The sequence below is a fragment of the Thamnophis elegans genome, chromosome 1 (genome assembly GCF_009769535.1).
Source record: "Thamnophis elegans isolate rThaEle1 chromosome 1, rThaEle1.pri, whole genome shotgun sequence".
Lineage (NCBI taxonomy): Eukaryota > Metazoa > Chordata > Lepidosauria > Squamata > Colubridae > Thamnophis > Thamnophis elegans.
Window position 1 is genome coordinate 50,786,306 of NC_045541.1, and position 13,636 is coordinate 50,799,941.

General features: G+C 43.4%; 1 protein-coding gene across 1 annotated transcript; it reads right to left on the reverse strand.

Moving 5' to 3' along the window:
* Positions 1-3,465: 3,465 nt before the first annotated feature.
* LOC116502816 lies at positions 3,466-9,400 on the reverse strand. Its single transcript, XM_032208759.1, has 4 exons — positions 8,101-9,400; positions 4,549-7,587; positions 4,062-4,147; positions 3,466-3,582 (listed from the first exon to the last, which is right to left on the reverse strand). The coding sequence occupies exons 1-4, from the start codon at positions 9,398-9,400 to the stop codon at positions 3,466-3,468; spliced, it is 4,542 nt and encodes a 1,513-aa protein (XP_032064650.1).
* Positions 9,401-13,636: the final 4,236 nt, after the last annotated feature.

Sequence of the window (13,636 nt, forward strand, 5' to 3'; positions counted from 1 at the left end):
ATTAAGAGACAATGAAGCCAAGCGATGCAATATAGGAAAAGTTTATTGAATGCGCAGGTTCAAACATGCCAAATCAAGCATCATAAGTTTGAACCCCGAAGGGTTCTGAAAGCCATACATTTATAGTGCACTTTACGTCATCATCTATAGAGGCAGTGTTTAAGCATATAAGGTAATGAGAGGAACCAAAAACTGTCTATGTCAGATGGCCAACAGTTAAAATATACATGGTCAGCACCTTATAGATCATGGGTGTCATAAACAGGACACATCTTGCAAGATGACAGGAAACTCCCTGTCTGGGTCGACTTGTTCCCGGACGTGTAAAAATATATATTGCTCCTTCAGCAACTGTCAGCAATTGTTTTCTGCTTAGTGGTGCAAAACCTTAACTTTAATCAGAGTCTTTGATATTAAACATAACCTGTAGAACTGTGGATCATAATTGGGCCTTTTAGCCCACCTTAGTCCCCCCTTTGGGACTCATCTGACATGTCCAGAAGAGTCACATACTCAGGTTCAGTGGATAATTCTCCCACTGGTTGCATTCTTTCGTATTCCCATAAGGCCATTACCTGTGCCGTTGCTTTCCGCTCTGCTACCAAGGATAAACTATTAGAAATAGTGCGTATAAAAATAGGTAAAACACAAGGAATTAATACACATCCTGCAGCGATTAAGCCTATTAAAGCAACTATAGCTTGTAAACCTGGTAATTTAGGAAACCAGGAACCAAAGGTTTCTTTAAAATTGAATCCTCGCCACACTTGGTCAGGATTATGAGTCAATTGACGCATTTCTGTAGTCAATTGTTTAACAACAGTTCCAGTTTCATCTATTTGCAGGCAACAATTAGAAAGATTAAACTTACCACATACGCCCCCTTCTTTAGCCAGCAAGTAATCTAAAGCCAAGCGATTCTGATACACTGCTGTCCTTATTTTATCTGTAGCTTCGGATATTATATTAAGGGCCTTATCAATACGTTGGCCTGCTAAATCTAGTACTGCTTGAAGGCGAATAATTCTATTTAGCATATAAATGGGTGTGCGATATCCATATGACCCATCTTCTGCCCACGTAGCCCTGCCGTACGTACATACAATTCTCTCTGAACTCCAAATATCACTGTCTTCCAAGGTGGCCCAATCCTTACAAAGGAAATTAGTAAAAACTGTATCAAGTTCTCGTTTCCTTCTAGTCTGTAGACCAACCCTCTCGTACAATGGGATCCCTAACACTTGGCGGGCTTTCATGGGTAACAAGAAGAATGAGGGCTTAATCCATCCTAAGATGCATGAACCAGACCAATCTCTAGGCAAAGTTTCATAAGCCAGCTTTCCACAAATCCAATACATAGCTTCTGGAGCTTTCCATAGGTTATCAATAGAGGAAGAATCTAGGTATGTCAAATAAGTCATATCAAAACGTGGGGGCTGAGTAATGTTAGCTGGCGAAGACCAGATACTATAGTCAGGATTCCAGGATCCTAGGCAAATCAAATCTCCGACATGAACTGATCCATTTCTTACGAAGCAATTCCTTCCTACCAGATTAGTGGACAAGGTCCATACAATCCCAGTAAACTCTTTCCTTGTTGTAATATTACCAGCATAGGAAAGATTGTTATATATTACAGGATCAGCTTCCATGGCTTCCCATGGCCACTGCTCTCCCATGTTAGTTCCTCCACAAACAAAGCAATTTTTAACAGTCAAGGTTTTAGCCACCTGTTCGGCCATTTCTATAAATAAATTATTTGCCTTGGTACTTATTGGTAGTGGGTCTTCTAATTTTTGCAAGGTATCATACACCGACCATCCGAGGGATTTTACTTCTCCGTCCTTAACCTTCTCAACTTTTATAGTCAGGTATGTTTTTGGGTCCAATCCTTTACCGTCAATTCCAAAGCCATACGTTACTATGGATGGGATGTTACGAGATACTTCCATTTGTATCATATTTCCATTGCCCCTTCTAAAGGAAGTTATATGGGTACATCCTTTATATCCGCCTCCTGTATAATCACAAACACACTGCCACCCAGTACATTGCACAGTGCCTGCACAAGGTAACCATTGGTTAGGATTACCATATTTCCAACTGTTCAATTTTTCACATAGATATTTATGATTATTTTTATAAGCATCAACCCAAGACTGATCCCCACAAGACACGCTCCAGCCTCTCTTAGTGGCGGCGCATGCATCAAACCACAGAATCAGGGGTTGTTTGCCCTGTTGCAATTGTACAGTATAATTAAGGAAATACAGCTTGCCATCTCCTTCCGGATCATTTGTAGCACCTACTTTGGGCAAACCTGTCCATAGGGTTACATTGAGGCGAACTGGAGTGTTGGGATTATAACATACAGTCTTTCCTTGTAAAGTACATAGGCTGTACATGGTTTTGTTATGCAGGCAATTCATTCTAGTGGATTGACATCCTTGAGGTAGCTGTGTATGATATACCAAGGTGTTAACAGTTCGCGTCCCTATTTTAGCTTTAGTAATGCAGGGTGCGCAATCGTCTGACCCATCCTTGGTTGCCGCAGTTGGTACCCGTTTAGTTCGAGTAGGGCTATCATTATTCCAATAGGGTTTGATGTCCCGTGAAGGTTCCCATAATACTTGACATAACCCACTCCATCCCAATGGTACGTTTTGGCTCTTTTTGTTATTACAAAGAAATAGTATATCTTCAGGGCTGTGTTCTGTAGTTCTACAACAACTAGCCCACAAGGTTATATGAATCCAAAGGCACCTTGGGTCTCCATTATAGAGATCTTTCTGGGTTGCATTTTTACATAATTCGTAAATTCCTTTCCTCCATTCATCATTTTGGTTTCCACATGACCAGGCTAATCCCTTTTTAGCTAGTTTTGGCGTTACTTCTATTGTGATATCACATCCCTTATGGGTTGTTCTCCAATACTGGAATTCTCCTTTTTGAACTCCTCCTCCCTTGATACAAATGGTGCTTAGAGGTGGTCTATCCTGATAAAGGCCCACCTCTCTCTTATTTCTGCGTCTCTTAGCTTTTCCTCGTATAGTTACCCCAAATTCAATGGGACGCATTTGTACTATACATGCCCCTTGCCATCCCGATTTCAATTGTGATGGGGAAGTAATACGGGTCCAGCCCCAATAATGGGGGATTCCACAATCCAAAACTAGAGGTGGTTCTCCCCCCTTTTGTCGGGCTTTTATACACATTCCCTTTCGCATTAGATATCCCACATACGGGCATACCTCTGGGTTGGAAAAACCTCGAGACTGACAAGTAATTCTGGCAATCTTATCGAATAGGTCAGGGAGTTTGCAAGGGTGTGGTAGAACTCCATTCCAACAATTTGGAGAAAACATAATGGGGGTTGTCCCCTCCCCTTCCCTGGATCCGACATTATAAGATCGTATAATATGGGGTCTTTCCTCTGGGTTGCTCCACAATCCTAAGTTGCCCACATCAACAAGATTGCATTTGCTCCCAACACCGTATAACCATATCACTAATAGCGTAATAGACCAACCGAGCGGTATACCTTCGTGCATCCTGTTCGCACACATCGTGATCTCTCCGATCCTGTAATGCAAGCAAAACTGTAGGGGTTACTTTAAGTGTGTAGTATGCCGGGCCGGATCCAGTGATTAGATAGGGTGCCAACGCGTCTTCTACAATAACTATATCGCACTTAATGTCACAATAGCTATGCTGGACACAGTCAATACAGTGGGCACAGCAGCAGCATCCACATTTACAGGTACAGAACCAACACATATGGTTAGTAAAGGATGAAAGTAAATAAAGATTAGTATGCTGGTCCACTATTCTTCACCCGTGCGAAGAAAGTCAGCTTCCGGAGTGACTTAGCAAGGGTTCTCCACTGCTGACCTTTGGAAGATTCGCCGGGGGGAATGCTGCGCTGGCTCTCCGTCTTCCCTTCCAGGTGCGGGATCTGCTTCAGGTGCAGGATCGGCTTGGATTTCCCTTGAATTGTCTGTATGCAATTGTCCGTTAGCGAAGGGGACGCCAGCAAATGGCCACCAGTCAACCGCTCTCACCGTTCCACCGATTGATCGTTGGACCGTCAGGTTGGCGTATTTCACAATACAAATAATGCACACAATGAAAGCAAGAATCACAATACCTATGGCAATACAACAAAGGATATAGTTGGACTTTATTGACGAATCAATTTCAACTTCAACGGTTGGTCGCTGGGATGTGTGGTCCATTGTTTGTCAGCGGCCCTCTTTACTCGAGTCCAATGTATCCAGGTTTTAGATTCCGCAATCTTAACAGCAAGTGGAGATGTCATAATTACCTCATAAGGTCCCTTCCACCTCCCTTCTAATTGTTCCTTTTTCCAATGTTTTACCCAGACACGGTCCCCTGGCCTGAAGGAATGACATCTAGTTACCAATCTGGGAGGGGTCTGCTCTAATACATAATTCCTCAACTTTTCAACCTGTTTATTTAATTCCTGCACCATTTCCATGGCCCAAACTCCCCCCTTATGCCCCAAATCAGGCCATCCAGCCAAATTACGCCGTAATAACGTCGGAGGCCGACCAAACATCAACTCATATGGGGAGAGTCTATGTTGTCGTCTGGGAGCACTCCGAATCGCATATAACGCAAGGGGCAAAGCGTCGGGCCACTTTAAGTGTGTTTCCGCACAAATTTTGGTTATCCTTTCCTTCAAAGTCCTATTCATCCTTTCCACGGGAGAACCAGATTGTGGATGGAAAGAAGAATGGAAGCGCCATTTCACCCCTATAGCTTGTGCAATGGCTCGATTAATATGATGGACAAATTCCGGGCCATTGTCTGATGAAATAAAGGAGGGGTTGCCAAATCGAGGAATGATCTCCTTAAGTAAAACCTTTGCTACTTCCTGAGCCTTTTTCGTTCTAGTAGGGAACGCCTCTGGCCATCCCGTGTATAAATCCACAATAACTAACATAGCCCGATAAAACCCACTTCGCGGCATATCAGTAAAGTCAACCATGACTGTGTCCATAGGATAGTAGGCAATAGGTATAGTTCCCGGTGGAAGGGAAGGACCTTGCCTAGGATTAACTTTAGCACACGTTTCACAGGAAGATGCGACTTTTACCGCCATCCCTGCTAACCCATCTATATAGTAATCCCTCATAAGGGCGGATTCCAAAGCTGTTTTCCCCATATGGGTGGTTTCATGAGTGGAACGAACCAATTGCCATGCCACTGTAGAAGGCACGTATATTCTTCCATCCGGAAGAACATACCAGCCCTTATCGATGACCGCCATCAAATCGTTGACTGCCTTATCACATTCGGTTAAGGAATAGGAGGGTTGGATGTCTACTGGTATAACCCCTAAATCCAAGGCAACATTAATATACATGTCTGGTAGAGGCTCATGACGCAATGCTGCAGCTCGTGCTTCAGCGTCTGCTGTCCTGTTCCCTACAACAATTCTATCATCACCCCGTTGATGACCTCTACAATGCATAACTGCCACCTTTTTTGGTTTTTGAACCGCATCTATCAATCTCTGAATTAAATGGCTATGTTGTATATATTTGCCAGCTGAATCCCTAAAGCCCCTTTCCTTGTACACCGCCCCATGAGCATGCAAAGTCAAAAAGGCGTATTTACTATCTGTCCATACATTCAAGCGTTCACCTTCAGCTCGTTCCAATGCCCGAATGAGGGCCCACAACTCTGCCACTTGTGCACTTTTTCCTGCTCCCAACGGTCCACTTTCAATTACCCCCTCATCATCAACAATGGCATAGCCTGCAACCCTCATCCCTTGGTGTATATAACTAGACCCATCGGTATACCAGTTATAATCCACCTGAGGCAAAGGTATGTCAGTTAAATCGGGTCGTGTGGAATAAACGGTTTCCAACACTTGTACACAATCATGCTCCACCTCCGTTTCCGTAGGCAAGAGAGTAGCAGGATTTAATGAGGTAGAAACCACTAGATGAACCTGGGGGTTTTCAATCATCATGGCTTGGTATTTGATGATTCGTTGGTTACTAATCCACAAATGGCCCTTCTGATCAAGAATTGCTTGAACAGAGTGTGGGGTGTGGACCTTAATTGGACAGGAAAAAGTGAGTTTATTACAATCTTGCAGCAATTCCGCAATGGCAGCTAAAGCTTTCAAACAATGCGGCCACCCTTGCGCCACAGCATCTAGCTGTTTTGACAGATATGCAACCGGTTGTTGCCACTGGCCGAGCTGCTGAGTCAATACTCCTAAAGCAACATTCTTACGCGTATCCACATACAAATTGAAGGGCTTACTCAGATTTGGCAGGGCCAAGGCCGGAGCTCTTAACAGAGCTTCTTTGATTGCATCAAAGGCTTGATCCTGCTCCTTTGTCCAAATAAAGGGGTCCGTTTTACTTCCCTTGGTAGACGAATACAGTGGAGCTGCCATTAGTGCGTAATTTGGAATCCAAATCCTACAAAAACCTGCCAAGCCTAGAAAACCTCTCAATTGTCTCCTATCGGTTGGCCTTGCCAGATTAAGCAACGCTTGCTTTCTCTCCGGGCCTAGTGCTCTTTGCCCTTGCATTATATCATAGCCTAAATAACGGACTTTTTGTTGGACTAACTGAGCCTTACTTCTGGATGCCCGATATCCACAATCTAACAATAAACACAACATACGTCTCGTATTTTCCCAACAACCGTCCCGTGACTGTCCAGTAACCAGCACATCATCCACATATTGTAAAACCGAATCTCCTTGTTGGAAGGGGATAAAATATTGTAAATCCTTGGCCAATGCGGTTCCGAAGAGAGTTGGGGAATTTTTGAACCCCTGAGGTAACCTTGTCCAGGTATATTGGCTCCTGGTTCCAGTATACGGATTTTCCCATTCAAAAGCAAACAATGGCTGGCTAACAGGATGGATGGGGATAGTAAAGAAGGCATCTTTTAAATCAATCACTGAAAACCATGTAGCATTAGGTGGGATGAGACTGAGTAGAGTATATGGATTAGATACAGACGGGTGAATTGTGACTGTCCTATCATTAACCACGCGCAAATCTTGCACTGGTCTGAAAGACCCGTCTGGTTTTAGGATAGGCAGAATTGGGGTGTTCCATGGGGATTGAATAGGGACCAATACTCCAGCATCTAAGTATGTTAGAATACAGTCGTATATAGATAGGATGGCTTCCCTCCAATAGGGTCGTTGCTGCCCAATGTGAACAGGAGTTGCCAGGGGCTTCAATTCCACAATAATAGGGGGGTGATGTGCTGCAAACCCCGGAGGGTTATCCTCAGCCCATAGTCCTGGTACATCAAATTCCCTCCATACGTCCGAACATTCTTCCTCAGAAGTCCTAACCACCATCAACCTCCACATTTCATCCGGCCGGTGACTAACAGTGAGATACTGCTTTCCCTCATCAAAGGAAATAGTAGCTCCCAGCTTGCTCAACAAATCCCTTCCTAACAATGGGACAGGACATTCAGGTATATATAAGAACTCATGTTGAATTTCGGACCCCTTAAAAGTACAGGTGACTGGTTTTAAGACTTGACGTCCTACAACTTGTCCAGACACTCCTTGTACTTGAATTTGGTATGGACCAGGGGTAGTTATTGGGTTATTTATCACCGATCGTCCAGCCCCTGTGTCTACTAAAAAGGTAGTCTGTTGACCCCCAATATTCAGAGTAACCATTGGCTCGGGGGGAGTCTGCTCCAAGCCAGGTCCCCGTCAATCTGACCAACCAACTCCGGCTAGTCCAATACCCTCTACTTCTGCACCTACTTGAGCATTAAACCCTCTTCCTCTTGGACCCTGAGCCGGTTGCGACCCCCATCCACGACCTGAATGTCTGGGTGGCCCCCCTTGGCCTGTCATCATCCCTCGCCCAGTCATTCCTCGACCTGCCATATTGCGGCCCAGCGGGCGTCGCCCGGGCAGACCCCTAAACACTCCACGTCCCCTGAGAGCTAACCTCTTTGGACACTCTCTCTGCCAATGACCTTCAGATCCACAATGGGCACATTGATTTGGCCCTAAGCCTGCCCTTCCTCCCTGTAAGGCTAACGCCAACAACTCTGTCTTCTTATGCATACGGTCATCTTTGTCCTTTTTCTCAACCCTATCTCTATTAACATACACTTTTCTAGCCACCTCCACCAATTCAGTGGTGTTCTTTCCCAATGCTCCCTCTAACCTTTGCAATTTCTTACGAATATCCAATGCACTTTGCACAATAAATCTTTCATTCAACATCCTTACATTCTCTGGAGCCCTCGGGTCCATTTGAGTGTACAACTCATAAGCCTCAATCAACCTCTGAAGGAATGCCTCTGGACTCTCATCCGCTCCCTGCATAACCAACGAGGGCTTAGACAAATTCACAGGGGGCTTCCCTGCTTTCTTGAGAGCTGCCACTATCAAGGTTTGATACGTTTGTATTTTTGCCAGGTCACCGGCTACTTTGGGATCCCATCCAGGATCCCGTTCCGGTGCCTCTTCCAAAAGTTTCTGAGCCCTATCTGCTTCTGTATGGTATCGTTCTCTAAAAACCTCCCGCATTCCTGCTTTACATTTCTCTCTCTCTTCCGCTGTTAGCAATGTTGTTAACAGCTGTTGTATATCTCGCCAATTGGGGTTATGACTATGCATAATGGTTTGGAACAAATCCGTCATTTCCGTGGGCTTCACGGACAACGGACCAAAATGCTTCCGCCAATTCAATAGATCCGTAGTTGAAAAGGGGATATATTGAAAACAAGGGCGGTATTCAGGATCCCCCTGGGCATCCACTCCCACCTGTTGTTCCGATACTCTTAATGGAAAGAGTCCTTCCTTTTCTTCCAACAACGTACTTTCCTCTTTCTCGGCTTTCGCCCTTTCCACCCCCAATCGTCTAGTTACTGGCCCTTCTCTCCTAATTCCCGTAGCCCCTAAACCACCCTCCTTGGGCTCTTTTCTCCTCACTGCCCCTCCTGTTGCCTGGGGATCCCCTATCCCCACAGCACTGTCCTTATCTCCACTGTCCGCTACAGCAGCAGCACCCATAGCCTGGGGCACAACAATGCCTACAGGTGCTGAGGCATAGGGAGGGGGAGGCCTGAAGAGTTCCTCTTCATCCTGGGCAAAAATCCTTTTCTTCTCTGACTCTTTTGCCTCTGAAGCTGCTATTTTTATGGTACGTCTGGGAGCTGACCTCAACTTCCCCTTTTCCTTCGGTCTCACCACACACAGGCGAACCATTTCAGCTTGACACTGTAATAATTCATCAGCCTGTCCTGCAACAGCGTCTCCCCACTGATCTATATATGGAAACTGATTAGGATAGCGTTCTTCGTTTGCAGCAATTAACGAAGTTAAATCATCTATTATTTGGTTCTGAAATGTTCCTCCCATTGGCCATCCTACCCCCATATGTGGCCACTGATTCTGACACAAGTAAATAAGCCTATCCTTGGTCAATTTTGGGTAAGGGACTCTATATTCAGTGTGATTAAAATATGAGTCAAATCCTTTAATCATGCAGTCCAGCGGTGTGCTGGGTATGCTGCTACCCCCACCCATTCCTAACACACTACCAGCGACCTGAGGCCCCAGAAGCCGGAACTCAATGGCCACCTGCAGGAACTGCGCTGGTTTAACCACCCACACAACCTATACGGACTTCATTAGGAACGCCGTCCCGAGTCCAGGGGGGTGATCAGGCCCCCTCTTCTATCTTCAAACGAGATAGGTACAATACACTTAATAAGATACTCGCCTGAGACGTCGTCTCCCCACGGATCCTGGCCAGGAAACACCACAGCTCCTTTCCTAAGTTTGCAGGGTTCTTGGACTCACAATGCGTGTCCCCCTCGGTGTGGCGGGGCTGCTGTTACCAGCTCCCAGGGCAAAAGACGGCCCGTGGCGCCTGGAAGGCAAGGAGCAGCAGCCCCACACCCCAACGGGGCAAAGTGGCCCTCAGCAAAATATTGCCTTAGCTTCTCTGTCCCATCTGGGGTGCCAGAAATGTAGTAGAATTAAGAGACAATGAAGCCAAGCGATGCAATATAGGAAAAGTTTATTGAATGCGCAGGTTCAAACATGCCAAATCAAGCATCATAAGTTTGAACCCCGAAGGGTTCTGAAAGCCATACATTTATAGTGCACTTTACGTCATCATCTATAGAGGCAGTGTTTAAGCATATAAGGTAATGAGAGGAACCAAAAACTGTCTATGTCAGATGGCCAACAGTTAAAATATACATGGTCAGCACCTTATAGATCATGGGTGTCATAAACAGGACACATCTTGCAAGATGACAGGAAACTCCCTGTCTGGGTCGACTTGTTCCCGGACGTGTAAAAATATATATTGCTCCTTCAGCAACTGTCAGCAATTGTTTTCTGCTTAGTGGTGCAAAACCTTAACTTTAATCAGAGTCTTTGATATTAAACATAACCTGTAGAACTGTGGATCATAATTGGGCCTTTTAGCCCACCTTACTTTGGCTCGTCACAAGACACCATCCAGGCAGAAACCCAATATTTTTACTGTTGCCTTTTTGTTACATTTTGTTGTATTTGTGTATAAATAAATAAAGGGAGACTAGTATAGATCTATTTCAAGCTATTTAGCTCTCATCAGCTAGCCATACCCTTACTGGGATTTGAACCTGGGCTATATTACATACTAGGCAGAGATCTTAGCCATTAGGCCACAGGCTCTTATCCCTTATCAGCGAAGCCAGGGTGAAAGGTATCTATTAGATTTTTTACAACCCCCGGTATGCCCAAATATGGGAGGAAGATTACTACTTCCATTCTCTGTCCTTCGGCTCATCACAAGAGACCATCCAGGCAGAAACCCAATATTTTTACTGTTGCCTTTTTGTTACATTTTGTTGTATTTGTGCTGATAAATAAATAAAGGGAGACTAGTATAGATCTATTTCAAGCTATTTAGCTCTCATCAACTAGCCATACCCTTACTGGGATTTGAACCTGGGCTATATTACATACTAGGCAGAGAACTTAGCCATTAGGCCACAGGCTCTTATCCGTTATCAGCGAAGCCAGGGTGAAAGGTATCTATTAGATTTTTTACAACCCCCGGTATGCCCAAATATGGGAGGAAGATTACTACTTCCATTCTCTGTCCTTCGGCTCGTTTTATATATATATATATATATATATATATATATATATATATATATATGTATGTATGTATGTATGTATGTATGTATGTATGTATGTATATATATATATATATATATTTGTGTGTGTGTGTTTTATTTTATTTATTTGTTTATTTATTTGTAACAAAGGCAACAGTAAAAATATTGGGTTTCTGTCGTGATGGACTCTTGTGACGAGCCGATTGACAGATGATGGAATCTTTCCAATAAGCAAAGAAAGAAATTCACAAAGCACAAAAATGTACATTAGGCCTTCCATGAGCACAGATGAGTTTGGATGGCTGGACTGAATTTTAGATCCTAGATAGAGTTGAGGAATTCTTGGAGCTAAGGTCCATACATTTTTAAAAGGTCAAGGTGGAGAAACACTGTCCTAGAGAGTAACACCAATCTAGCAACTGAACCAAAAGGGTTTTTTTTTTCTATAAAGGAAAACTTTGTATGTATATCAAGAGACACCTGAATTTAATTAGCTTTGGAAGAGCTTCAATTGCCTTGGAGGCCAACAAGAACTGTCTACCTGCTTGTTGTACCACAGGTATTCTGCAGCACACTACTGGCTCATACTTAAGTGGTATTTGTGTTGTTTGTACTTTTGTTACCAGGAGTATTGACACATTCAATGCCATTCCAAATTTTGGTTTTAGTTTTTTAAAACATATGATCATAGACTAAATATAATGGCATACAAACTAAAATTCTTATGTCACTTATTCCAAAAATCAGGCTGATATAAAAAATGCTATGCTTCCTTCTTTCTGTCTTTTCTTTTATTATAGTATTTATTATCCAGTCTTTCCTATAGGAATTCAGGGAGATCATGTTATCCTTATGGTAGTATTCTGTGAGCAAAATTGATTGACAGACTGCCTCACCTGTGATCATCATGTGCATCTACTGATGTTCACTTTTAAGACAGGACGTGAGTGTGGGGTTACTCTGACCCCAAGATCTTAATCAGCAAATTTCACTTGATCTTATGTCTATCTTTAAAAACAGCCCCACAGAAAGTGTACTGTGGTAGCTTAGCCTGAATGTGTCCAGACCAAGGCATAACCATCAGTGGTCTGATATGCTTTCTTTATGGCCCATTCAATGCTCACAGGTGAGCAATAGAGAGAGGGGAAGCTGTTGTCTGGATGAGTCTCAAGAGCGCAAACTTTTTATTTTTATTGAGCTAGTCCCTCCTGTTTGCTAGGCTGTTTTAATCGTTTGCACTCGGCTTCCAAACATTTCAGACCATTCTTACCCCAAAGCCCTGAAACAGACTCACAGATCTTCCCCAAATCCATTTCCAATCCTCCTTCCAGTTAAAGAAACATGCATTACAAAATGCAGACCAGATATCTGGGATTTTCCTTTTCAAACAATTTGAAGGCTGGCTAGTCACAGCACAAGGCTGGGTACTTTCCTGCTCTCTCACTGTGATTTTTTTCCTCCCAATTTCATCAGCTTCTGAACTTACTGTCCTAAAGCTGCCAACATTTCAGAAAACAGATTCAAGACTTCTAAAAGAAACATCATTTATTCATGAAGCTCTTTAACAGGAAAATTTCTGCAGAGCAAATAAGGAACAAGGCAATTGTATAAATGTGTGTGAGCAGATGAGCATATTTATCTCCTTCGGGTTGCTTATTGGTTGCCTACGATAAACAAGATGGGATTTGAACTCAGATGTATGGGATTAGCACTGAATCTCCAGCTAAATATTAGTTTGTGAGTACTTTACTAGGGATAGGACAAATAAACAAACTACAGATCAGGGGATCACAGATTTTACAAAGTCCTGAAAATGTCCGCTTTGCAGAGGAGCAGGAGAAAAGTATAATGCTGCTGCTCTTAGGTATTCTGTTTCAGCATTTCTATGGCACCTTTACTTTAGTCAATGGATGCCTCCTTTACGTAGCTTTTGTCAACCATCACATTTAAAGCAATGAAACTATTCTTGTTTATTTTTTATGTCATCTGACTCCAGCTATTTCTTGAAATTTCCTTTCATTCCACTCAATTGTCCTGTTGATCTCTCCATTCTATGCCTGGATTTTCTCTGCCATGTTAACTTTAAAAATGTCTTTGTATTCTCTGGCAGCCAAAGTGCTTGCACATTTCAATTCTGGGCTAAGGTTGATTCATGGTTTCCTTGGTCTCTAAGAACATTTCTTATGATACCTTCATGGTACCTATTTATTCCTCCTAGTTCACAGATGGGAATGCTCTGGGCTTTTGCTGGAACTATCCTGTTCTTCTTGGTAGAAGTAGCCAATCCACTAGCTGTGTGCTACTTTTGAGTCCAGAAGTGATAATGATCAAAGAGTAAACTGAGAACATCTTTGGAGGCTGCCATTACAAAGTCTGAAGCCAAGTCCAATCATTTGATCAGAAGAGGGAATCAACCTATTCTCCAAAGCACCTAAAGGCAGGACAAGAAACAATGGATGGAAACCAATCAAGGGGA

Excerpts from the sequence above, each read along its gene's own strand:
- LOC116502816 (XM_032208759.1), bottom strand. The coding sequence starts at position 9,400 with ATGGGAGGAACATTTCAGAACCAAATAATAGATGATTTAACTTCGTTA. Across the intron at positions 7,588-8,100 it reads GAAAAAGGACAAAGATGACC|TACAAGGAGTGTCTGGACAA; the intron begins GTATGCATAAGA and ends ACCAAATTCAAG. Across the intron at positions 3,583-4,061 it reads AACGATCAATCGGTGGAACG|GATCGGAGAGATCACGATGT; the intron begins GTGAGAGCGGTT and ends CTTGCATTACAG.